This window comes from Phoxinus phoxinus, assembly GCF_949152265.1.
Source record: "Phoxinus phoxinus genome assembly, chromosome: 3".
NCBI classification, from domain to species: Eukaryota; Metazoa; Chordata; class Actinopteri; order Cypriniformes; family Leuciscidae; genus Phoxinus; species Phoxinus phoxinus.
The window spans coordinates 5,772,062-5,799,230 of NC_136878.1; the positions used below are offsets into that span (position 1 = coordinate 5,772,062).

The 27,169-nt window shown below is 35.6% G+C and overlaps 2 protein-coding genes across 5 annotated transcripts in view; one reads left to right on the forward strand and one right to left on the reverse strand.

Annotated features, from left to right (window-relative positions):
- The window catches only part of osmr (oncostatin M receptor), a 599,178-nt gene that overhangs the window by 218,498 nt on the left and 353,511 nt on the right, over positions 1 to 27,169 (forward strand). The gene's annotated exons all lie outside the window — the stretch shown is intronic.
- On the reverse strand, positions 1,047 to 26,873 carry slc1a3a (solute carrier family 1 member 3a). 3 transcript variants are annotated; one of them, XM_079608780.1, is made up of 12 exons: positions 26,000 to 26,238; positions 20,541 to 20,578; positions 19,131 to 19,379; positions 17,013 to 17,270; positions 15,237 to 15,374; positions 9,045 to 9,249; positions 8,913 to 8,955; positions 8,547 to 8,809; positions 7,048 to 7,281; positions 6,084 to 6,278; positions 4,978 to 5,112; positions 1,047 to 1,628 (listed from the first exon to the last, which is right to left on the reverse strand). In XM_079608780.1, exons 4-12 carry the CDS (start codon positions 17,191 to 17,193, stop codon positions 1,418 to 1,420), a joined length of 1,605 nt encoding a protein of 534 aa, XP_079464906.1. In that variant the 5' UTR covers positions 17,194 to 17,270; positions 19,131 to 19,379; positions 20,541 to 20,578; positions 26,000 to 26,238; the 3' UTR covers positions 1,047 to 1,417. The 3 variants fall into 3 exon arrangements, with proteins under 3 accessions (XP_079464906.1, XP_079464908.1, XP_079464907.1); XM_079608782.1 differs by lacking the exons at positions 19,131 to 19,379; positions 26,000 to 26,238 and adding an exon at positions 26,780 to 26,873; XM_079608781.1 differs by lacking the exon at positions 19,131 to 19,379.

The following is a 27,169-nucleotide window of genomic DNA, read 5'->3' on the forward strand; positions in this document are numbered from 1 at the left end:
TCCTTACTATGTTTACCTTACCTTTTATACAAAATGTGTATATGAATAAACCTTCTTTGTCTTGATATTTTGTTTACATGCAGTGACATTCATACATTGTTTAGTGAGGCAGAAGTGTCCAAAGACATTTTGGGGCCACTGTTTGCGCAATCTTTTGATAAAACACTAAGATTTCGTGTCACTAGACTATTTTTGGTTCTGCAAAGAATCTCTCTCTCAGTGAAAAGTTAATTTTAACAATCTAAATAAACTTTTTCCACTATAAAGAACATTTTGTGGAATGGAAAGGTTCCACGAATGTTAAAGGTTCTTCATGGAACCACCGATGCCAATAAGGATCCTTTATTTTTAAGAGTGATAATATGTTCTCAGTAAAGCATGTAAGAAAAATACATGTAAAAAATAAATAAACTTCTGGGGCAGGTAAAGAAGGACATGATGAAATTGTGTCAACAAGGTCTTGATATGCACATAGATCATATCACACATTCTTTCTCTAATTGCAGATATAGTAGATTAGTGAGGGATTGAGAGATGTCAAGGATGAGCCATTGTCAGCTGATAATGAATGTAATTCTGCAGAACTGGGTGGTGATACATTAGTGATAAAACCTTCCTATACTGTCATTGCAAAATATGTGTAAAAAAAATTAATGCAAGAGACAAAATAGGTAACATAAGAATCATTGACCTGTTAATGGCCCGTCCTGAGAAGAACACATGCAATGAGAGCAGTTAAGGCCAAAATGCTCTTTTTTTTCATAGATTTCTTTATTTTGTACCGACTGAGAGTCATCTAGAAAAGCCTTGAAATAAGATGATTACATCAGTTGAATGTAAAGTTTTTCCAAAAACATTCCACGAGTGACTCCACAGATTGCTGAAATCGTGTAACATGAAAACATTGTACTTTACTGTTGCTTCTGGACTCACTGCCTCACTTTCCAACTTAAGCTGCCAAAACATCCTGTGTGTTTCATAATAACCAGTTTAAAAATGTTTCACTTATTTCTTTTTTAGCATTACTCACACACTTTCAAACTGAATGGATGTAATTCATTGCTTTTATTTTTTCCAGCCCAAGTAGAAGCAAAAACCTGCTTCCATAATGACATTCAGTTTCTCTGGAATTTACAAACCTGCATCTAGAAAACTATTAAAAACATCTCTAATAAAAATCAGATTTTTTTTACCAATCTAATCAGTTTACTCTACAATAAAACAGTTCAAAGAGTACCGTTGTGGACCACACGTGTCCATCTCTGCTTGTGCAATGGTCCTCAACACATTTGGATGTCTCTGACAAGCATATAAAAAGACTTGAGATGAATATCAGACTAGAGTCTGACTAAGTTACTAGTGTTTGTACAAAAAAACTCCAGTTCTCCGTGGATAAAACTCCTCAGGAAACAAGCAGTTACATTTTGGTCTCGCTGTCAGGGATCTTGGCATTCTCAGACTCGCTCTCCTGAGAGATGAGCTGATATGATTTCTTGGTCTCGTTCTCCTCCACGACGGAGTTACCGATCTCGGCGTCGATACAGCGCAGCTCGTGACGGGACAGGTGCTCCACTATGCCAGCACCGATGGAGTCGCCCAAAACATTAGTGGTGGTGCGCAGCCGATCTCTGAAATGGCAGAGGAAAACAAACCAGGTGGAATTATGCTGTGTTTGACCCTCATACACCAGAACATCTTATCAACGTCATCTCCTCTTGTCAATGACGATTCATTTTCTGCTTTACACATCTGGATCGCTTAAAGGAGAACTCCGGTCAATTTTAACATTGAGCTAATTTTTTTGTAAATTTGGAGTGCTGTCAATATAGAGAACAACGACAAAAATCGGTGTTGCCTACACTGTGTTATCCTCTTTTTAAAATTTGCACCCTGTTGACTTCAAAGGGGCACGTTTTAAACCTGCTTTTAGCCTCTTAACATCCTTAATGTGTCATTACAAGTGCCCAGCCACGTTGAGTGATTCCTTCAGAGTGAACATGGTGAATCTGACTGCATTAGATGTGAAAGATATGAATAAAAATGATGTTAATTCAACAAGCGCATAGACCTGTATTTACTTCCTGTTTTCGGTCGAAAGTCCAAAGTAGTCGATTGTCGAGTTCACGCGCGTGATCATTGGTAACTAAACCTAGGCACTCAAAATTGACAAAAAAATTAGCTCAATGTTAAAATTGACCGGAGTTCATCTTTAAAGTGTAACTGTTGCCAAAATTGAACCTAGGCTCTTTTTGTTTATCTCCCCGAGTTAAACTTTCGTGTAAAAGCATAATTACAATGGAAACGCCACTTTTAAGATTGACCGTATTTTCGTGCATGGGGCACTTCTATGATAGCATCAAAATCGCTATTTTTAAAACACTAAGGAGGCTCGACACAACATAAAACTGTGCTTGAAGTATCACCAGCGGCTCTACACATGAACTTGAGCATTGCCTACATTGTTTGTGTACACAAAGTTTACTAAAAAGAAAGGTTTTGAACAACTTGTTCTTCGCGGCCGCCGGCATTTTATCAGTCAAATATAGTCGATCTATATCACTGAATCATTTCATTATTATATGAGGATCCTTTTTCAAATACAAGGTCAATATTGATTTTCACTAACGACAAAACAACAAATTATCTGTGAAGTTATATGAAACTAAGCTTTAGGAGCTTTCCATCTTTACTCTCCTCCCTGTTACGTTGCGTTCGGAGATCGACTACTTTTGACTAACAAAATGCCGGCAGCCAGAAACACTAACTGATAAAGTGAGTCGTACAAAACCTTTCTTTTCAGTAAACTTTGTGTACACAAACAATGTAGGCAATGCTCAAGTTGATGTGTAGAGCCCCTGGTGATACTTCAAGCACAGTTTTATGTTGTGTCGAGCCTTCTTAGTGTTTTAAAAACAGTGATTTTGATGCTATCACAGAAGTGCCCCATGCACTCCCATTCAAAAGGCATTTTTACCTAAAACGAAAATACGGGGCCTCATGCGGCCTCCGCTTAAGAAAAACAGTTCCTCCATCTTGTGTGGTGTTTTTGCTGACCCATCTTTCCTAGCATGAACGCTCCACACAATGCCTCTTCTGTTCTGTCCGCTGCTTTAACCAGCACAGAATCTGAAGAAAAGGTCCCTGACTGGACTTGAATTCAGTGACTGCTGTGAATGCGGTGGGAATAAAGGTCTCAAGAACATGCTATCGGATACGGGTGTATTGTTCAATGGGTCCTAAAACTCATTTGAAGCAGATGTTGCATGGACATGTACAATTTGATTATGGGTTATGGAATGTGAAAGATGGAATATCTTGCTTCCTGCCCAGCTCTGAATTTCTGCCTGGGTCTGTGTGTAGGAATAGTACATCAAAGCATGTCTTCAGATGTCAAGTCAATTTGTATAACGCTTTTTACAATGCACATTGTTCCAAAGCAGCTTTACAGAAAATCTAAATCTTAATGTTTATTGTATCTTAATATCTTCATGCCTTAGGCTTTGTTTACACCTGGTATTAAGATGCGTTTTGGTAGATCAGAGTAGACGAGAAAGACATTCCCATTCACACCTGGTGTTTTAATCCGTCTCTTTTGTCCACTTTCAAACACTTCTGTCCAGATTCCTTCGAGGGAAGGGTCTGTGGGCGGGGAAATGTAGGGGCTTTTTCAGATCTTCCGATCTAATGGACAAAATAATCTGAATTTACATATGAAGATGACGGAAAAACACACGGAGATCGTCAAGTTTCATTTCTGCTCTGACAGCCGCAAGACCAGCCGAACACTGAGTGTGTGTTAGAAATCAGGAATGGTGAGAGAACATTGTGTTTGGTGCGTTTTCCATCTTCAAACCAAACTTGGGTCTTCAGCCGACAAAGTTAAAATTTCGTCTGGCTAGAGCTCTTCTCATAATGTTACTCATTAGGTCAGTAGACGGAGAGTAGACGGTCTTTTGTGTCTGTTTGAACACACAGCGTTTACACTACGAAAGCAATCCAGTCAAATGTGTTTTCGAGTATCTCTGGACGAGGTCAAAAGTGGACAAGCTCAAAGCGTTTTAGACCCGTTTACAGCTGTTAAGTGTCGGCCACTTGTGAACCGATCGTCCAAAACGCTTCTTAATACCACGATGTAAACAGGGCCGGAGTCACATTTAGCAGATTAGCGCTGGATGATAATATATCTTACAGATGTCATCAAAACATCACAAGTTGAAATCCTCCAGTTTAGAATTCCCACAGCTTTTGATGAGTGAATTTTGGATTATGAATGCTGACTTTTTTTTTATTATTACTTCGAAAAGTAAAAATTTAAAGCAATAGCAAATATCAGTTGCTTGACTGTTTATATCATTGCAAAATATTATTGCACAACTCTGTATCTATATAAAGTTGGATATCCAACTTTTTCCGCATACATACAGTACACTCACATTAAGTGATAAACTGTAGCAAATCTCTTTTTTATTTTATTTTCATGGCTAAATGTAACTATATTATCGTCCAGCTCTTTATCCAAAGTTGTATACAGTATAAGTATGTCCAACTTTATCCGCATATATACAGTATACTCATATAGGGTGATATATGCTATATATAGCAAATCTCAACTGCTTGATTGCTTGTATCGTCTTAAAATGTAATTTTGTAACTAAATGTAAAATGTAACTATATTATTGGCCAGCTTTAATATGCTAAATGCAACTATAAGGCAAGGAGATATTAAGATGTTATAAATATCAACATGATTTCCTGTGTATTGTGAAAAGCGCTATACAAATGAATATGAATCTGAAAATTTTTCAACGCGACCCTGTGTTTGTTAAAGCTGTAGTTGTTCAAACACCTCCTTCTATCCCGGTTTAATGTGCAAAACTTGAAGTAAGCCATGCATTTATTGAGTCTTATGAGGGATGATGATCTAACACACAAACATACTTTAAACATTCGTCATAATACACAAAACGCAGTACTCACAGGAACCAGTCAACAGCGATAATTAGACTGATGTCATCAGTGGGCAGTCCCACAGAGGTCAGCACTATCACCATGGTAACCAGGCCAGCCTGAGGGATTCCAGCTGCACCAATACTGGCCGCTGTTGCTGTGATGCTGTAAAAATGACACAAAGCATGCATTCTAATATAATTTTTGGCTTCACTTTGATAAAATACTGAATGCTGTGAGAAATTAACAACATTTAAGACAAGATAATGCAGGAAAAAACATTGTCATGCACTGGGCCATTTTGAAATTATAAGAAAAACATTCAAAATACACATTTAAGTGTTTTTTTTATTGCACTTCATCTATTTGCATTTGTAGATTTCAATTAAAATACATATATTTAAAGGCTGCTTTCTCTCATGCTCTTTTTTAGTAAGAAATCTCTATTTCAGAGACCACACAGTTTTATCTATATTCTGAGGTTGTTGTTTTTTTTTTTTTTTTACAGAAGGTTTTTTTTTTCTAAAAACAGTTTTTTTTCCCCCCCAACTGTTTATAGTATTTCTGATTTATGGAGCGATAATAAGAGATACCCAAATTCTTCTGTAAATCCTTTTACTCTAATATGTCAACAAAATGAAACAATAATTTTGAACTTACATCCAATTCCAATGTTCATATTTCTGTCCTGGAAATTGTTTAAATTAAATATTAAAAATAGCACATTTGCAAACATGTATTGCACAATTTAATGTCATTAATTTAATGTGGTTAATTAACTGGGGAAGTATGGTGATTATACATTTTACTCAATTCATCTGTGGTGTCTTGCCTTAACTGAATAAATGTTGTACGCTGTCATAAGAGGAATGGGAAGTTATTTTGATTAAAGATTGCGAGGGCACATGAATAAAAAAAAATTATGTGCACGGATAAATCTTTTACAATAAATACTGCAATATTCCATAAAAAACAAAGAATGGTCAGTTTTGATTTCATGGTGACCTTAATAGAATCCTGTAAGATTGACAGCTGTCATTCAGGAGAGCAGGTTAATTGCTCTAAGAAGAACTGCAGTGTGTAGCAATAAAATTAAAAGTTATGAAAATATGTTTTCTTATGTATCCTATCTGTACCTGATGGTTAGGATCTCTCCAAAGTTCATCTCCATGTTATTGACCTGTGCGATGAAGATGGCAGCCAGAGCCTCGTACAGAGCCGTGCCGTCCATGTTAATGGTGGCTCCCACGGGCAGCACAAAACGGGTTACACGTTTATCCACATGGTTATTTTCCTCTAGACACTTAAAGGTGATGGGCAGAGTGGCAGAGCTACGGAGAAACACAGCAGATTTGAAATTTCGACGCAAGCTGGAGCGCTACGACAAAAGAAATCATATTTTACTTATGAATGTGAGTTTGCAGTCTGTATTGCGTACAGACTGCAAAGCGTTGTCGGGATAATTTCGGTTTCGCATATCTACCCTGAAGTGATCAAATTCTGTTTCAAAATGTTAAGGCCAGACAAGTAGTTTAAAGCTTGGTTTATAGGGAATTACAAACATATATTCAAATGCGCATAACTTTAGAATTAATTCTTAATGCGCCCGTGAGCGCCATCAGCGTTTCTCACAGGTTCGTGTTTGAAGTCTGTGTAGAGAGAACGGTGTCATCTTAGCGGCCTCTAATTTAATAACTAATGATCCTTGTGACGGAAGTGAATCAATCAAAACTAACTTTAGCTGGAAAATATATTTATTCAAGAACCGCTATAAAGCCAAAACAATCTCTGTTACCTTAAATTATACGTTTATCTCTGTAAAGCCGCTTTGAAACAATCTACATTGTTAAAAGCGCTTTATAAATGAATATGACTTGACTATTGAATGTGATGCGAAGAAAACAGTGTACAGGACATAATTACAAGAATGACAAGTCCTCGAGGACTGCACACCAAAACAACAAATGCCTCATATATTTTTAGTGAATCAAAAACATACAGTGCAACAAAAATTTAAAATAAATTACTCTTATGGTTCGAGTTAATGAATCGATGCCCCCAAAAAAGTTTATTCTGATTATTATGGGTGTAAAAGCTCACCTGGAAGAGGTACCAAGAGCAGTGACAAGGGCTTGTAGAAGTCCAGCGATGAACACAAATGGATTTTTACGCGTCACAAGGAAGTAGAGCAAGGGCAGTACAATAAATGCATGTATCGATAGGCCGATGATGACTGTCATGGTGTACATTCCCAACTGGCCTCCCATTTCTGAAATATCATCCATCTCAACTATCTTTCCAGCAATCAGGAACAATATGCCCAGTGGAGCGTACCTGAGGTGTGAAAACACAGAGTGAATCGTTCAGATTATTGAGTTCCCACCTGACTTCCTAACTGAATCGCATATTTGGATAATTTTTCAAGCACAATGTCAATATGAAATGAACAAGGAACCAGGAAATATTCTTACAAAACAGAGTGATATTTATGTGGCACAAATTCGGACCAAATTTATACTAAAATTAACTGTAAAAGCACCCTGGTTTATATAACTGAAATCATCATGGTCTATTATTGAGCTTTTTTTTCAGCATGTTAACAGACTCAAATTCAAATATTGACATGCATGTCTATGTACATACATATATACACACTAGGGGTATAACAATATATCGTGTCACAATATATTGCAATACAAAAATATAACGATGTGTATCGTGGATAGTGACAATATGTATTGTGTATAGTTCACCCAAAATAAAATTACTGTGAGAAAATATTCAAGTTTTCAGAGTTTTAGTGTCAGTACTACTTTAAACCATTATATATAATGTTGAATATAATGTATAATAATGCAATGGGGGAATATGTGTGGGTCCTGATAATGCCAAGTGTTTTATGTTAACAGTAAAAAGTGGCCTACATTATTTTAAATATATCTAGTCAGTGAAAGAGTGTAAACATATTTGTCTAAAATAATTCTGTATTTTCAACTTCAGAATCATGAATATTTTTATTCTAGTGTCTCTATTGTCCTGTGCTTTGGGTTTCCAGCACCAAGTCCAAGCATATTCATTTACACACACACAATGTAATATCAAATTTAGCATTTTAATCAACAGTCCATTTTTTGTTAACCTTTTATCACATGTCTTGGAGTATCGCAATAATATCGTATCGTGAGTTCAGTATCGTGATATGTATCGAATCGTGACATGATGAGGGTATCGTTACACCCCTAATACATAAATACTGTACATACATACATATTTTAAAACACACTTTGCAACTGATAAATGACTGAAAAGATTTAGAATTATTGAAAATAATTATTTTGGTGTCTTAGCAAAGTAGTTCATTATTATATGAGTGTCAATATTTAACTTTTTCCAAAAAATTCTGTTTAATTTGCTAATGTTCCAGTAAGTCTGCTTGAAATTAAAATGACACAAAATAAAAACATTCCTGGCAGGTCATGACATGGTTTTTCAGCCCATGGTTTTCATTAATTAAGAAAACCACAGTTTATTTAATACATAAATAAATATGTCAATTAATTTGCTCAAAGCTGAAAACTTTCCCACTCTAAATCACTCACCACATGATAATTGCAACCAGCCTCATGATGGCCTCATTCAGACAGTCAAAGAAATCCCGCAGAGGTTTACCCTGCTCCTTCATGCTCCCGATGATGAGGCCAAAGCACATGGAGAAGACCACCAGTCCGAGTGCATTGACTCCATTAACCGTTCCCAGCACTGGTATCACCTCTTCACGTTTGACTTCCTCCGACCCGTTATTCAAACTGTCGTTCACCAGAATTGTAACTGTGACCACTCGCTTGGCATTTTGCGTTTTAAACTGTGGAAGGTCGAGAGAATAGAAACATTTAGCCTACTTGTTTTTGTTCATCATCTTATCGGGAACACGATTTTTTGTGTTTTTTTGTGCATTAAAAACATACCTGTTGTGTACAAGCTTGCACTAAATTAGGAGGAAACATGTTTCTGTAAAAAAAAAAAATATATATATATAAAGTTAAAAAGAAAAAAAACCAGACATAATACAATTAAATAAAAAATTATCTTCACTATACCTGATGAGATCGAGGAAGGCGTCTGCTGGACTGACTTGTTCTATTTTCTGGTGTTTGGTAAATTCGTCTCTCGAGCCTCTTCCTGGGTGGATGATGAGCACCATGACGATCCCAATGAATACAGCGATGATAGTGGTGGTGGTGTAGTAAACTACAGCTCTCATACCCATCTTCCCTGACGCTCGGCCGTCCAGAGCGGCCATACCTGCACACAGGTGACGTTAGACCACAATATGAGTTAGTTCACATGATAAGGGTACCGCAGCTGACAGATGTAACAATAGGAATTATGTAGTGACCTTAATATTAGGAAGAAACATGCATTTTGGATATTTGTTGGCTGATTTTTCTTCACACCCCAGTCCAGTCCATAGTTGTTGAATAAAAGATTTGTAAAGAAGGACAATTCATGTTTGTCTACAAAGCTAATTTAAAGGTAGGGTAAGCAATTTCAGTGTGGCTAGCAATAGCAAGCTAGCTTTGAAAGCATAAGATCCCACCCTCCCTTCAGAGCGTCTCCAAAGCCACGCCTCCTTCAAAACACATGAATACACACAGCAGTCTGCAAAGCGTCATAAGAGACGGCGTTAAACTACCTCACTACTCAAAGCTCATAACATTACAATAATAATGAACGTAAACCACTTAAAGAGCTCTTAATTGACCGTTTGGGGAGACCCGCCCCCTTTAGTTACTGTTGATATGTCCGACAAGCTACGCCGCTCTCACGCCACACCATGTTCTCACACAGTGAAAAATACATCGCAGAGCAGAGAGGAGACTGACAACACACTGACAGACAGGACAGACCAGGTTACTTTTAATATGAAACAAAGTCTTATATTTGGTCATTTTTTTAAGAAATTGTAACACTAAATACCGTTTTGTGGCTCTTTAATGTGTCTGACAGATCGCTGTAGAGCATCAGTTAAAGCTGCTCGTGAACCGATCATCTCTTCCTTCTAGTTCATTTATAGCATCAAATAAACATCAGCTTTGTCGGACATAAATGGCGGATTCGGCGAATGGCGGATTATGATTGGTCAGATCGCCTGTCAATCAAACTCCCTGAGAAGGGTCAATTGTACCACCTGACTGCTGCAGCTTCATTTCAGCGCTGATAGTGTTGACATAGAAAAGCATAAATCCGAGTCTGAGGAACAGTTCGGGTAAGAACGCCACGGGTTGGCATCTCGTAATTACGGTTACGACATGGCGTGAACTCAGCATAAGCTCATTGTTTTGGTTCAGGAGGAACTGTAAAAGGCGGCTGCTGTTTGCAAAGTTTCTGGGGGAACACAAAACTTTTGCGAGAGAACACAACAGCTGTGAAATATATTGTTCCTCCCATCTCATATTTTTCCAATCACCATGAACCTAAAGAAAGAAAGAAAAAAAAAAAGAAAGAAAGAAAGAAAGAAGTCTCTACATTGATGCTCAACAACAATACATTCTATAGCAGTAAAACAGTATATTTCCTGAAGGTCACACATTGACCACAACTGCCATTCAACTTTTCTCTCTATAGGACTGAAACAGCCATTGTATTGAACTATGTATGTCTTCTATTATTTTGTGTGTGTGTGTGTGTGTGCCTAGTGATCTCACTGCCCCTGAGCCCATAAAGCCCCTCAGCTTCCACCCCAGCACCCACAGACACAGTGGCCTGGGAACCTTCTGCACAGGTCATGTTCTCTTCCTGCTGCTCTCATTAGTTCTCGTCTCCATGGTAATGATGACTTCCCCTGCAAGAGTCTTAGAAAGTCTTATTCTCCTATACTGCAAAGTAATTACCTCACATACACACACACACAGTCTTCAAAGACGAATTGTGTGTGACCCCTCACAAAGAAATTCTCATCTAATGAGAGCACACTCTTCATGGCCATCTGCGGATTTTTGCTGATAAGCTAAATCTGTCTGTTCCATCAAGTAGCTGTTTAATCAAATATTTATATTTCTAAGCAATTGTTAAGGGTTGGGCAATATGACCAAATTCTAATTTCACGGTATGAGAAATTTAATTTCACGACAACGATATATGTCACAAAAGTTATTTCATCCCATTACTGTTATTAAATATAAGGGAAAAAAAGAAGCAAAAAAACAATAGGGCAAATACAATATACCAAAAATGTGAATTAGACAAATTAAAGGGTTAATTCACCCAAAAATGAAAATTCTGTCTGTAATTACTCTCCCTCATGTTGTTCCAACCCGTAAGACTTTCGTTCATCTTCGGAACACAAATTAAGATATTTTTCAGAGGCTTAATCATAGGCTTTTTCATTCAGAGAACTGAGAAGATGACGCTCATTTGATGGGAAAGTGTGAAAGGCAAGCCATTCATTTATTAGTCATTTTGCGGCATTGGTAAGGCACTTTTACGCTTTCTCGTTGGTTTCTCACGATTCGGACATCCAGGAAATGCACACTTTAGAACCATTTTAAACACTTTTTTAGCTTTAATAAGAATACAGTTATATTTAATTCATACAGTAAATACTTATTTTTTACATTTAATCATAACATTTCTGTACTAATTCTAACTGCATGTTAAATAAATCTATTATACCTGAAAGACTTAAAGGGTTAGCTCACCCAAAAATGAAAATTCTGTCAGTAATTACTCGCCCTCATGTTGTTCCGACACCGTAAGACTTTCGTTCATCTTCGGAACACAAATTAAGATATTTTTGATTAAATCTGAGAGCTGTCTCACTCCTGCATAGACTTCTATGTAATTAATATCTGCTGGCCCAGAAAAGTTAGTAAAGACATTGTTAAAATAGTCCAGGTGGCTCAACCGTAAGTTTATCAAGCGATGAGAATACTTTTTGTGCCACTTTTTGTGCCATTTATATACATCTGCACCATCTTCTCAGTTCTTGCGAATGCGTCGTGGCGCTCTCGTGAACTCACGTCAGAGGCCCACACGGAAGAAAATTAATAGTTAAATAAAGTCGTTATTTTTGTTTGTTTTTTGCGCACAAAAAGTACTTATTTTTTTTAGTTCAAAGTTCAGTCAAGAGCAGTAAGTTATTTTCTCTTTTGTTTGATTCTCTTTTGTTTGATTCACATTAATGACAGAGAGCAGCAGGTTTATTAGGCTGCTGTCACTTTAAGACCAAACGCATGGATCCATTATACTGATACAGTATTTGTGCTTATAACTCTTTTTAACATCAAGCACATCTCGCTCTTTATATTCACATTAATGCATTTCATCAGTCTCAGAAAATTCCCAGCTTACAAGGACTTTTACTCTTTTTACAAGTGGAGATCTCGTAATAATGGTAATTATAACATGGTGGGAGCGCACCTCTAAAGACCAAAATTATCACAGACTTGAAGAAAGAATTTGATTGATGAAATGAAGTTTGCATAAAGAAAAAATTGCATTTAGTTGGTTAGTTTTTATAATACTGTAAATGCACACGTATATACTATATTATAATATTTATATACATATTATATGTATATACAGTTGTAATCGAAATATTCATTGCAAATCAGGTTTATTGGCAAAATTTACAGACTTTCAACTGTTTGCAATGAACAAATTAAACAAAAATGTTTCAAGTGGTTTCCCCAAATTCAACTGAAAACGCAACTTTTAATGACTTCTGCAGTCTGGAAATTATTCAACCCCTTCAATGCAAGCATATTTAGTACTTAGTACAACACACTTTTGCTGTTATGACCTGCTGCAAACAAGATGTATAACCAGACACCAGCTTCTGGCAGTGTTTCTGAGGAATCTCAGCCCATTCCTCATGAGCAATGGCCTCCAGTTCAGTATTATTCTTGGGTGTGCGTGAAGCAACCGCCTTCTTCAAATCCCACCAGAGATCTTCGATCTTCGAAAACTTCCAGCTTTGTTTTATCGCTATACAGAACAGAATCCCCAAACTTCTGTTGCTTATTTATATGACTTTGAGCCCTTTTCTTATACTTTTGAGTCAGTAGTGGTGTACGTCTTAGAGTTTTGGCATGAAAACCGCATGCGTTTACAACGCGCCTTACTGAGGAGCTGAACCCTCATTGGGGAAACCAATTGAAACATTTGTTGTGTTGAGCTATTCAATTACCTTTGTTTGATTTGTTCATTGCAAACAGCTGAAAGTCTGTAAATTTGTAATGGGGATGAATAATTTCAATTCCAACTGTATATGCGTGTGTGCGTGTCTGTGTGTGTGTATATATACATATACAGTACACTATATATATATACACACACACGTGTACACACATATATGATAAAAAAAACTTTTCTGAAGCTTTATTTTACAGTATAAAAATGTAAAAATGTAAAATAAAGCTTCTTCAGAAAATGCAAAGATTTTGTTTTTCTAGTTCATTCCCTCAGGTTTATATACAGCAATAAAACTGCTCTCTTTCTCTCTAGTCTGATTTTAGTGACATTATACAGCCTTTTAAACCACAGAGTATTTACATTTGTGCATTCTGCTTAGTAAATGTATGGCCGGGCAGCCATTGAACAGTTTGTCATTGTTTTGGCTTTTACAGATTTGGCTGACCCGACAAGCTTTGGGTGTGTGTACGGTATGTGCATGGTTATACTGAGCATTTGATCTAAATGGGCCTCTACTGTGTCATTGATGTTCAGCCTTGTGACTGTTAAAGCAAGAGAGAAACAAACAGCATACATCTGAAAAGATCTTTAAAGTCAGCTGCTATCATATCCATTGCAGTAAGTCAATATGAAATTAAAATAAGCTATTAATACACGTTTCAGGTCTTTCCAAAGAAGTGAACATCAAAATGGAATAATGTGCTTTCCTTTTGAGATGACACCATGAATATATTATCCTTTTTAACCCCTCCGCTCCAGCCATATGACTCCATTCTGATATGACGTACCACTTTTCTCAATCCAATCAATTTTTTATGGATAAAATCAAGTCCTGCCAAACATTTTCTATTTTAAATACCACCTTTCACACTGAAATAGGTCCGATTATGTATGTGAAATGGCTCGTAAATGCCGTTTCATGTGGCCTCTGTAGAATTAAAGCAGCTATTTAACTTTCAAAAATGAATAAAACTAAAAGTATTGTCTTCTTTATTATACAAGTCGTGTCATTCTCAGTCAATCTTTAAAGCTGCATAGTAGCCATCAATCTGTCCAGAAACAGATTACGGCTTTATGTAGAAGGCAGCAAATGCTATTTATACACAGAGAAAGAGTGTGTGTGAGAGAGAGAGGTGACAGAAAGAAGCTTTTGTTCGTTTCTCTGTATGGTCACTTTGACCCTTGACCTCTTGTCTGTTTGGAAAGGGACCATCAAAGCACTGACCTTACAAACGCTCTCACCTGCCCCCATATTTCTTAACTGGCCGAACCCCTCAGAGAACTTATGTTAACCAAAACCTTCCTTAGGAATCTACTTTATTTTTAAACAAAACAAACCAGTTTATACTCAGTACTTTTGCCTTGTTTTCCAGTGCAAATATCGAAACATTCTTAAATAACAAGAAGCAAAACGACTAAAATACTAACCCCCGGTTTAAAAGACAAGGTTGTTTAATCCCAGACTAAACTGAAAGGAACTTGCATATATCTTATAATATATGTGTCATTGTTTTATCTCAAGATGCACACCATGTTTTTTCATGTTTATTAAAGCTACTTGAATGTCCTAATTGAACTAAGGCCTAATCCTGGCTTAATTTAAGCCCTGAAACTAAGTCTTCATTTCAATATTATTTTCATAATTAAGTGAGTTTATCTTTATAAATGTATGTTGATTTAACCTTCACGAGGTTAACCTTTAAGAATTTTTTGATATTTGTAATGGACACAAAACAAGACAAAAACACTAAATAAGATCATTATTTTTAAGTTGGATCAGCCTTTTTGAAGATCTTCAAAACTAAACTGAATCCTTCTTAAACTATTATTTTCATAAGCATGCCCAGTTTTGCAGACTATAAAATCGATTTACAAATACATCTGCAGAAACAGATTGAATTGCTTTAGCTCCTCGAGTGACATAACAAAGGGTGAGACATAACAAATCAATCTGTCGCCCCCTTTGAGATTGACCAGATCACATTCGGCCCGTCCCCTGCATCATGTGCTTATCTCAGGCTCATGTTGTTCTGGGTTTAGCTGGCAGAGTTGCCCGTCTCTGGTCAGTGCCTGGTGGCGCCGCAGTGGAACCGTACCTGTAATTAAACTGGACACCAGCAGGGGGAGCACCAGCATCTGCAGCATTCTCATCAGCAGCTCTCCGGGAAAGGAGAAGTACTTCACCTCTCTGTATGACATTTTATACGGCCGCACTCCAAATCCCAGAATTGTACCTGTGAGAGAAACACACATGCAGCTTTAATGGTCTGTAAAATATTTTTTTTACATAGACGTTTAAGCTGGAGTGTTTAATATACTAAAAAATAAATGTCACGATTGTGAAATTGTGAAATGGAGTATTCCACTGCTTATATTCCAATTTGGAACCAATCCTAATGGCATCCAACAAAAAAGATCCAACAAAAATAGATTTTCAGTTTATCCAGTTGGATCACATTGGTTCCAAATTATGATAGAAATTCCATTTAAGTGTTCCTTATTGTAATTCTTTAAAGTCACCATGAAACCAACATGGACAATTCTTATTTTTTATGGAATAGTATCAATGCACATATGTTTTAAAAATTCATATGCCTTGTAATCTTAAATCAAAATATCTCCCTCTCACAGCCTTATCTCTTCTCTTCTCTGATGATGTGTTTACTGACACCAGGGCGGGGCAATCAAAATCCACATGGACAATACCAAGTCCTGTTCTTGTTTGAAAAGCCGTTTCACTCGGATATATGTCACAAATGGGGGGGGGGGGGGGGGGGGGGGGGGGGGGACTGTTTATGTCGTCTTTAATAGTATTATTTTAGTATCATGACATGGGTGAGTTTCAGTGTTCTGTAATGAAATCAAATGTGTAAGAATACTGAAAAATATAGGTTTACGGAAATGGAATAAGATGTCGAATATATGATGAAATAATATAACACTTTTGCTAAATATTCCTGAATTACATTAAATATGTTGAAATATTAAGCTATGTTTTTTAAGCCAATAAATCAGCAAATATCAAGCCACTTTGAGATTATTAATAGCAGTCCCTGATTGGCTGATTGACAGATATGGCCATTCCACCTAGTATAATTTTCATATTTATAATAATTTCATATTTTTTAATAATATTTATTATAATTTCAGACTTATTTTCTGTAAAAAAAAAAAATATATATATATATATACAGTATACACACACACATTTTTACTTTCATGTTTAATATTTAATTTTTACTTTTATATTCAATTGTTATATGCATTTATTTATTTTATTCAATTTAATATTGTATCTTACCCCACATTATATTAAATCTTTACTTTTAGATTTAAAGTCTACCTGTGGTGAAAATCAAGTTTTTAATATTGTTTAAATGTCTATGTGGTGTTTTTAATATGCTTTAAGACAAACCATGTATAACTTAATAAGTCAACACCATTGCTGAGTATTTTCTATTCAAAACTGTCGTGAACCAAAGACAGTCTAAAAAACACGGTTTGAAGTCGCTGGTGTTTCTGACGTCACAAACTACCTTGTAACCAATCACGACAACGTGTGATCATCAACGATCGGATCTCTGAGCTGGTGTGAGTGAGTGGAGGCGGGGCTAATTTGCATATTCATAGAACTAAGTATACTAAATGAGGCAAGAGGCAAGCTATTTTAAGGCATAAAGAATTTTTTCTCAGGGAAAAAAAGTTTAAATATGTAATTCTGGAGATCAAAAATTTGTAAAATCATTGACTACAGGGGGACTTTAATTGCATTTTTATTTATGCATTTATTAATTAAATTATAATATTGTATTTTAAGATCCCTTTCAGAGTATAGGAGGCACAAATGATCACAAGACTAAACATCCTCTCACCAATGATGACGGCCACGACTGTGAGGATGACGAAGGCATTCCGCATGAAGAAGGCTTTGACGTCATTGGCGGTGATGTTCTGCACGGTGTTGCGGGCCCGCAGCGAGCGCTCATTGATGCCGTCCCGCAGCTGCTGTACTCTGCTGCGCTGCAGACGCGTCTCCCCGTTACTCTGAGTCATGCCTGGAGGGAGCGCCACACCGGACACACCAGACACCGCTGAACGTTTGACGAGAAACTCTCCGCTGTGGGCAGTAACTGCGAAGGACAACATATAGGTTACATCATTAAAGGATTAGTTCACTTTCAAAAAGGATTTTTCTACACAGAATGGACTTCAATGGCAACCATCATTTTTATAAACTTTAAAAAAAAAAAAAAATACTTTTTAACCACAATTGTTCGTCTTGTGCTGGTCTGCGATGCGCCACGTATTACGTCATCACGTTGGAGAAGGTCATGAAAAAAAAAAAATTCAACATGATTACGTAATGCGTGGCGCGTCGCAGACCAGCACAAGACGAACAATTGTGGTTAAAAATTATATACATTTTTTTTTTTTTTTAGAAAATGACCGATCATTTCGCTAGATAAGACCCTTATTTCTCGACTGGGATCGTGTCGAGACTTTGAAGCTGCATTGAGACGGACATTTGAACCTTCTTTTAAACATTGGGATAGATGGTTGACATTGAAGTCCATTCTGTGTCGAAAAATCCTGGAATGTTTTCCTCAAAAACCTTAATTTCTTTTCAACTGAAGAAAGAAAGACATGGATATCTTGGATGACATCGGGGTGAGTAAATTATCAGCAAAACATTTTTTTAAAGTGAACTAATCCATCTCTAAACATCTCTTTGAGATGGCATCACAAGACGGCGTTCACTTGCAGAGCGCAAGTTTCTGGATGGCACGTAAGTCTGAAGTAATGAGTTTAGGTAAAAGGGAGCAGAGCCAGCGGTTGTTCTGTAGGCAAAAGTCAGTGACTGGCATCCAGAACAATTTAGTGAGGAGAGGAGTGACGTGTGCTCTCTTCAATAGTAATGCCATTATCCATCATCGTAATACAGTAGTCAACACTTAAAGTGGATCAAAAAAAAGTTCATCAAAGTTGACCTATAACAAGAACGGGTATTGTTCAAAACTCATGTATAACTTTGATGAAAGGTTTTGATAATGATAATAGAGGCAACTATTGTTTTATAAAGAAAACGTGAGTGGAACTTAGTTGCTCGTACAAAAAGCACAGTGAGGGGTTGCAGATCAAACAAAATGAAACGATTTTTCATCTACTATGTGAAAGATCTCCAAGAAAAGTAATCGCACACTTCTCCTTAACAGAGCAAGCAATAGCCGTCATTTCACCGTCTAGGTTAACTATAGACCCGATATAGTCTTGAATTTGGTTACATGTCATTTTTGGCCAAAATAACTACCTAGTTGTATAATGATATTCCATCATGTCAGCAAAGTCAACAGTGATTACAAGTGATTTCATTTCTTTGACATGTTATCTAATTGATAACTAGTGTATTCTTGGGCTATGGTTTAGATGTCTATTAAATTTTCACTGACAGCCCAAATTTGACCTTGTTTTAGCCTAGACATCAGGGCTGTGTTTGGACGGCTATTAGATGTCTTTCAAATGCAAAATGTATTGCTGGAACCGCAAGATTTGACGTATCAACAGTGAAAAAAATGAGTTACAGGTACATGCCAAATTATAATAATTAGGGTTAGTGGTTTGTTCAAGTATGAGCAACAAGAATAGTGATGCTTGTCTAAAACTAAAACCCTAAATCTAATCTAAATTTGTTGCAAGTTTTTAACTTTTTGTTGTTTTAACATTTGCATGCACACAGTCACACTACAACACTGTCAGTTTAGTTTGTCAGTCAACAAATGATTCTGAATGATGTCTGCCAGATGTGCATTTAAAATGAGCAACTGATCTTCGATACCGAGAACTGCAGCAATCTTTCCACGTGTGCTAGGAATACAGCCAGATCAAACACTGCTGCTCCCCCTCTCACACACACACACACACACACACTTGGGCTCACATGGTCTGAGAAAACCCACACCCACATTCAGAAGAATAACAGACCGCATACTCACATCAAAATAAAGGGATTCAGTCCAACCCCTCCTGTGACGAAGATCCTCTACGCTGAGAGACTGGAGAGAAGTGTGTTCTTAGAAAGAAAAGTGCAAGAGTTTGGAAGAAAAGAACTGCAAGCATGGAGGGAGTGAGTGAGAAGGACAGGGAAGAACCAATAACAGACAGGAGGGAAGATGAGAAGGGGCGGAGCCTGTGGAAGAGGAGGAACTGCCAGCTCAGTTGTGGGAGGGTCTTAGGAAAGGTCTCTAGATGAAGAGATGGAGGGAAAAGCATGTGTTTGTTTCCACATGCAGCTGGCATCAAACACCCCTTTGACTCAGAAAAATTAAGTGGAAAATATTTTTTGGCCTATTTCAAATCTCATTAGATTTGAGATTATTCGAGAAAAAAAATTTGTGACATTGTTCATGAGAATTATTGCTTTATGCTGATCTCAAACATGATCATCAGGTTTTGTATGAACTTGTGGATTTCATGTCGGGTCTAGTCAAAACTGTCGTTGAAGTCGATGTAAAAATGCTGTTCACATCTCATTTTACACCATACTTCTAAGATTCAACAGAAAATAAAATGTCTTTCATCGTATGAGAGATTTTATTTCATGATAATTATATCTCTATATCGTTATTTTTTATTTTATTTTGCTTTTCTTTTTCCCCCTTTCTTTTGTATCAAACATATATTTATTTATTTATTTAACATGCTTATGTGTTCATGTGGCCTATATGAGTAAACATGAAATAGTTTAACAAAAAAAAAATTAAGTTTATAAAATAAGTTTTGCTAATTTAATTTAAGGTTTTAATACGATCCATCTTTAAGTTTCCTGAAGCATTTATTGCGTTTCTGAAAGCTTTCTTTAGCTTTGCTTCACCAGTCGAGCTGAACGAGATGATATATGACATTCTGTGGTTCAGTTTTTGTGATAAGTCACTCGAGTCACAGTTTTCAGTCACTCGAGTGAAATCTGGGCCGCTGATCAGATAAGGATCACAACTCTCTCCCGACTCTGTTTGCACCGTCTCTCTCTTTTCCAGGAAGTCAACAGTGTTTCATCATATGTTTGGTGAAAAGGGAACCAATAACTGTCTGTCTATGGTTAGAATAGACACTCTGAGCGCACAAAAGACTCAAGTAGGCTAGCTAATGTGACAATTAAAAATAAGTTTGTTTGTGGTTCAGGTAAGCCCTACGTTATGGGGACAAAATGTACCACAAATATAACAATATCTGAATTCCTTGTCATTGAGGCCACATTTTTTTTGTCCCCATGAGAAAAAAAATCATATACCACATAAAAATCATTATGTCCATGGAAAGTCCTCATAAAACACATGAAAACCCATCACTCTGTGTGTGTGTGTGTGTGTGTGTGTGTATTCTCCTGTGTGTCTCCAAGTACTTACTGTACTTTCAACACCTTTTCAGCAGCTTCTGCCTCGTCCTGAAACAAGAAACAAGCTCAGGTGAGCAGAATGAACCTGAACACGGTCTGCTAAAAGCCCTGGGGATCAGTACAAAGAGAATATTGGGCAACCCTGAGCAACAATATGAGTTATTTCGCAATTACGTTCAACAACAACCTGATGATTTTGATGGTGGTATCAGGTGATTCTGCTTCACATATAATAGAAATAAAGATTTAGACCATTTTAGTCAAATGTAAGACTCTGCAGAGGATAAAATAAGTTGGTTGTTGGATGATTTCCCTGATAAGTGTAATTGCCGTGGATCTTTAGTTTGTATCATTTAAAAAAAAAAAAATGAACCCCTTATATTGGCACCGGCACCACAGCCATTACATATTTAAAACAGTAATATCCTATACTAAACTTAAACTAATCCTGACAAACTATATATCATTGAAAGCTTATAATCTCTAGTTTACATATTTGGTGACTGATTTTCTAAATAAATTACAGAGGAGCCGTAATTTATAAATTTGCGACTAGAATATTTTCATACTCCTAAGACGTGTTCAGACCTTTATTTTGAACATGAAAAATCATGAAAGAATGGTAGAAACCTGTTTGTTTTCATGCCAAGAGTTCAAAAGATAGCATCCATTCAAATTATTTTAGAAAAAAAGTTCTGAAAATGTTTTAAATATAAAGAAAATAATAATAGATTCACCATTTGTGACGTGGCAGCGAGCTATAATGCACAAACACTTTTTGTGTTTCTTAGAGGTTGAATTCATTTTAAAATCTGCCAAACTTCCAATACTACATCTGAATAGGATGTCTACTTCATAAATTGTATGAAAATTGTAAAAAATAATGGTTCAGATCACTCAAACAACATATGGAAATGGAGGTGCCCTTATATGGGCAGTAATGTCAACTAGTGGAGAAGTGTGGTACTGCGCCCAAACTAAATCTCACTGAAAGCTTATTTTTTGAGATATCAACCTAAAATTTGAAACACAACTTGTTCAGATTTTTGGCTTTGATTTTTTTTTTTTTTTTTGCATTTTTAGTGTCCACCAGGTTTTTAAAATATATATTTTATATAAAATATGAATAATTACATTTTTAACATTGTACATTTTCATAAACTCAAACTTCTATAACCTTTTTTCTGTTTAACTGTCTTAATTTATTTCACTTCTACACAAATCTGCCAAGTATCCTCTTAAAAACAAGACCAATCTTACATCTATATTCCAAAGCATTCTTGAATTACAACCATTTAAGTTCGGAATGTGCATTTTCATGTCTATTAAAAAAAGGGGGTGCTTGATAAGGGGTTAAGCAGACGCTTTTATCCAAAGCGAATATGCTATTTTATATAAGCACTCTAAAACACTGAATATGAAGTTTAAAAAAATTACATCAAAATCTATAAAGCTGTATCTAATATAAAAGAGCGGACATTTACCTGACACTGTATTCTAGCAGTGTTTATTGTGTCATAATATCTTGTGCAATACCGGTATTTATAGATATTTTTGTATGTAAAGTTTACAGTCATAAATGTTCACATTGTTATTTCAAATAATTTGTTCAAGTATCTGACACAAATGGTGGTTTAAAAAAAAAAAAAAGTCGTAAAAAAAAAAAAAAAAAAAAAGTCATAATTCATAAAAAAAAAAAAAATCCCAGCAAATTTCTGACCCTGAAGTAAAGGCATCTATAGGTGGAGGGGTGAATGCGGGGTTAGGAAGTCATTTTGATAGAGTATGCCATTGTAAAGTGTTTGAAGGACCCATACAAGCACACAGCGGGTCAGGGGCATTTTGGGAAATGACAAAAGAGGGACGTCAGAATTAGGAGCGAGTAACTAGGCCCTTAGATTTGGAGTTTCCATGGCAACACTGTTTGGGAACGACAGGCACGACTGGGAAACATCTGCTTGTGTCTGCTCTTTTTTCAGGTTTTGTTGAATGTAGACACAAGAAGAACCAATAAATAGTAGTTTCACATCAGAATTGTCTTACTCTGTGTAACAGCAAGTGTGAGCAGAAGACATATTTGTTTTTATAGATTTTTCCCTGCAGGTGAATCAATAAAGGGAGGTTAAACTAAGGTAAGAGACAGACTTTGACTGTTTCAGGACAGGCGATATATGGGAAGTGTGACATCATTGAAGAGTGTGTGTTTATCTTTAAAGCGCAACACATGACTTCAGACGAACGCCAACTAATTTTCTAGTTTAATTGATGCATGTTGTGCATCGGCCCAGGAGTCATGCATTTCATCATCAGTGTGATACGACCGATTCCTCTGGCAGTCTCAATCACCACAACAAAACAAAACAACAAAACCGAAAAATAACACATTTTTTAAATGAAATATGGGAAAAATTATTGTAAAATTATATATATAAATATATATATATATATATATATATTAGGGCTGTCAAAAGATTAATCGCGATTAATCGCATCCAAAATAAAAGTTTGTGTTTGCATAATATGTGTGTGTACTGTGTATAATTATTTATATATATAAAAACACACACAATCATGTATATACTTAAGAAAAATTGGTTATGTTTATATATAAAATATTTATATATAATATAAATTATATAAATGTATATACAGTATATAAATGCAATTATTCCTTAAATATATACATGAATGTGTCTATTTATACATAATAATTCTACACAGTACACACACATATATTATGTAAACCCAAACTATTATTTTGGATGTGATTAATTACGATTAATCTTTTGACAGCCCTAATATATATATATATATATATATATATATATATATATATATATATATATATAATTAAAATATATTTATTTTTCAATATTTATTTGATATATATATATATATCATATTTTTATAAACAACAAAAAAACTAAAACATTAAATATTTTAATAAAATATATTTAAAATAAATGTGTTTATATTAACAAAAAAATGTATATTATATTATATTAAATTTATATATTTCTTTTTTAAATATTAAAAAATATATAAAACATTAAACAAATATTATATTACATTTTTATTATATTTTATTTATATAATTAAATATTTTATGTTGGCATTCATGAACCACCACAAAGAAAAAGTTTATTTTTTAAAAATGTATATTTAATTGTATATATTTTAAAATATAATATGCATTATATTTATGTACACTTAAAATGTACATACATTTTTGTATCGTCCGCCATGCATAAATCGGATGTCTTCTCATCAATAAGGTCAGTAAAGCACAAACAGTGTTGGACGAAGTACATACTTAGAGGTTTGCTCGAACTCCCAGGCAACATTACATCACTTTCTTCGCTCACTGTCCATCCCTTCCAAGTAGACCTTTATAACCAGGTCTAACTCTCTGTTGCATTACGGCCATCTACCTCAGACCGGTGAGACAGGGTGGGGGTTCCCAGGGGAGAGGGCTGTATTTGGGGCAGGTGATGCGATCCGTTCTCTTCTCTACCCTCCAGAGAACAGAGACAGTGGGAACGCAGGGAGTTGTGGGCCGGCTTTGTGAGGCTACGGCATTGTGCAATGGGGTTCCCAGGATCAAACTTCAATCGTAACCTCCCCATGCTGCTGCACTGTTGTTCAGCTGCACTCGCAGGACAAGGAGGCCTAAGTACATCCTCTCTGAATAGAAGGAGGGAAACCAAGGGCCGTACTCACCGAAACACTGCTTCTGGACCGGCGGTCACGCTAATGCACTAACTGAATTAAATAAACACGGCTGATCCCAAGTCTGAATACGAGGGTATGCTGTCGATGTGATCTCTTAATGAGTCTGTGATTTGTTTGCTCAGTTTAATGTCTGTCAGATATCTGGTGCGCATGCATCCGCATCATAACGATTAATCGCAACTAATCGTTTGCAGAATAAAAGTTTTTGTTTACATCGTATATGTGTGTGTACTGTGTATAATAATTATGTATATATAAATACACACACATGCATGTATAATTTTAAGAAAAAAAATCTATTTATATATTAAGTATTTATAATTATATATAATATAAATTATATTTAAATATTAAAATGTATATAAACATGTAAATATTTTTTAAATATATACATGCATGTGTGTGTATTTATAAATACATATTTATTATGCACAGTACACACACACATATATGATGTAAACAAAAACTTTTATTCTGCAAACGATTAGTTGTGATTAATCGTTATGCAGCCCTATTATAATTTGACACACCTACTCATTATTATGACTATTATAACATTTTAGAAGTCATCAAAATAATTTAATAACAATGGAATTATGAGAATGATGTTGTGAACATAAAATGTTAAACAGAAACTGTCTTATATTTAAGCTTTGTCTAGATTCCAGCACTGCAACTGGACATTTTCTTGAATAAATGTGATGAGGTGCATCCTGGGATGCTTTTTAAACACTATTCAATGAGAAACATGATTGACACTTGTTGGTTGCTTTCTGGAACAAATTATCAATTTCTAATATTTATTGTTATTATTTAAAGTTATAGTTTTCTGACGAATTTCATATAAACACAGTTTATGATTGTCTACAAAGCTAATTCAAAACATTTTCAAGATCACGAGAAATATAAATTCAGTCAAGTGCGTCCAAACTTTGGGCAACCAGATAATAGTGATGATATGTTCATTTAAAGTTATATTATGTATCTTGTGGACTTATGGTTGTGCTCTGCGGAACTGAATATGGTGCTTTCTCATAACTAAAAAAAGAGAGAAATTATCCTACTGCTTATCAAACATTTACTAGGCTTAAGAGATAACCAGTTTAGATGGAAAGGATCTCAAGCTGACTAGCTGAAGACGTTACTGTAGCTTAGTTATGACACTAGGCATTAATTGCAAGATACTCTGATATTGACGATTTATGTTCTTTTTGCAAAATATTCCAAAATTTCTGGAAGGAATTGGCAAAATGTATCTTTAATTCAGTCAAAATTAAATACTATTTTACTTTAAAGGATATTATTGTGTATTATGAAAACAAAGTTAACAAAGGTCTTGAATAAATTGTATCCATAAGCAAAAATATTTAAATTCATCCCCAATATTTAAGATGTTTAAATTAGAATTTGATTGTTTCATATCTTCTCTGAAATGGTTAAAAAAAATTAACATTAACATGTTTAAAATATTTTGATATTATTTTAGGATCCCCTAGGATTAATGTTTCTCCTTGTTTTGTAATATTGTATGCTATGTTGGTTATTGTTCCTTATGCAATAAAATAATAATAATAATAATAATTGACATTAGGCCTAACGTTACTTCCTTGCAAATAAATTCCAGCACAGCTACAACAACAACCATAATGCAATAAGGTTCACAATAGATGATGCTTCACAATGAACTCTGTTAGAGAGCTATGATCATTTATCTGTTCAATAAAACACTTTACTCACCTGTTGAGTAATAAAAACGCCATCATCTCCGCGACGCTTTTACATTTCAAATCCCTCAGTTCTCGGCATCTCTGAAAAGCCAAGCCAATGTTGATTCTTGTTTTATTACGAGATCTGTCTCTGTCTCGGTCTCATTTTCCCAGCAGACTCTCCTCTGTTAGGCCTATGCGGGGTTTTAATGGTTGATTCCTCGGAGGTTGGAGATTTAGCTGCTTCATGTCAACCTTTCTCTCTCGTGTTGTTAAAGGGGTGGTAAAGTATGATTTCACTTTTCCAACTTTAGTTAGTGTGTAATGTTGCTGTTTGAGCATAAACAACAGCTGAAAAGTTACAACGCTCAAAGTTCAAAGCAAAGGGAGATATTTGCTTTTAAAGAAATCGTTTTTTTAAGGACTAACGTTACAACAAACGGCTGGTAGGGACTACACGACATTGACATCAGCAAGTCTAAAATGTACATAAACCTCGCCCCCGGGAACACGCAGTTGAGGGAACATATACATAGTCAAATATAGTCAAATATTTGTATTTGTAATTTGTAATTTGTCATTTGTATTTGTAATTTGTAAAAACATAGTCAAATATTTGTATTTGTAATATTTGTATAGTATTTTGTCACAGAAGTGAAACTTTAGCATCCATCTTTTCACATGCAATCGAAAGTCACTCTGTGTGCATCTCACAACAGTTCCTATACGAGCGATTTATAGATTACCATGACAGAATATGCTAATTGAAGATAGTTAACGCCACATCAGCAACATAAATTCATCAACTAACCTTTCAGAGACGTCCTGTTGCATTCTACATGTTGTCTCTCCATCTTTGTCTGACTCCGTTTTGACATTAAAGACAGAACAGTTTCTGTCATTTTAGTGTGTCTGCATGAGGTAATAGCAGCTGCTAACACACACATGAGCTCTTGAAACCCCTCCCTCTGCAGCAGCTCATTTGCATTTAAAGGGCCAGACACAAAACGTTGCGTTTTTGCAAATTCTCAAAAAGTGAAAACTTTAACATGCTATATAAAAATATCTGTGGGGTATTTTGTGCTAAAACTAAACATACACACTTCTGGGGACATCAGAAATTTATTTTACATCTTGTGAAAATGGCATTTTACCACCCCTTTAACTAACCTAACCTAGCCACTGTAATGGAGATCGGTTA

Excerpts from the sequence above, each read along its gene's own strand:
- slc1a3a (XM_079608782.1), bottom strand. The coding sequence starts at position 17,193 with ATGACTCAGAGTAACGGGGAGACGCGTCTGCAGCGCAGCAGAGTACAG. Across the intron at positions 15,375-17,012 it reads AGTCGTGGCCGTCATCATTG|GTACAATTCTGGGATTTGGA; the intron begins GTGAGAGGATGT and ends TTTCTCTCACAG. Across the intron at positions 5,113-6,083 it reads GGAGAGATCCTAACCATCAG|CATCACAGCAACAGCGGCCA; the intron begins GTACAGATAGGA and ends TCATTTTTACAG.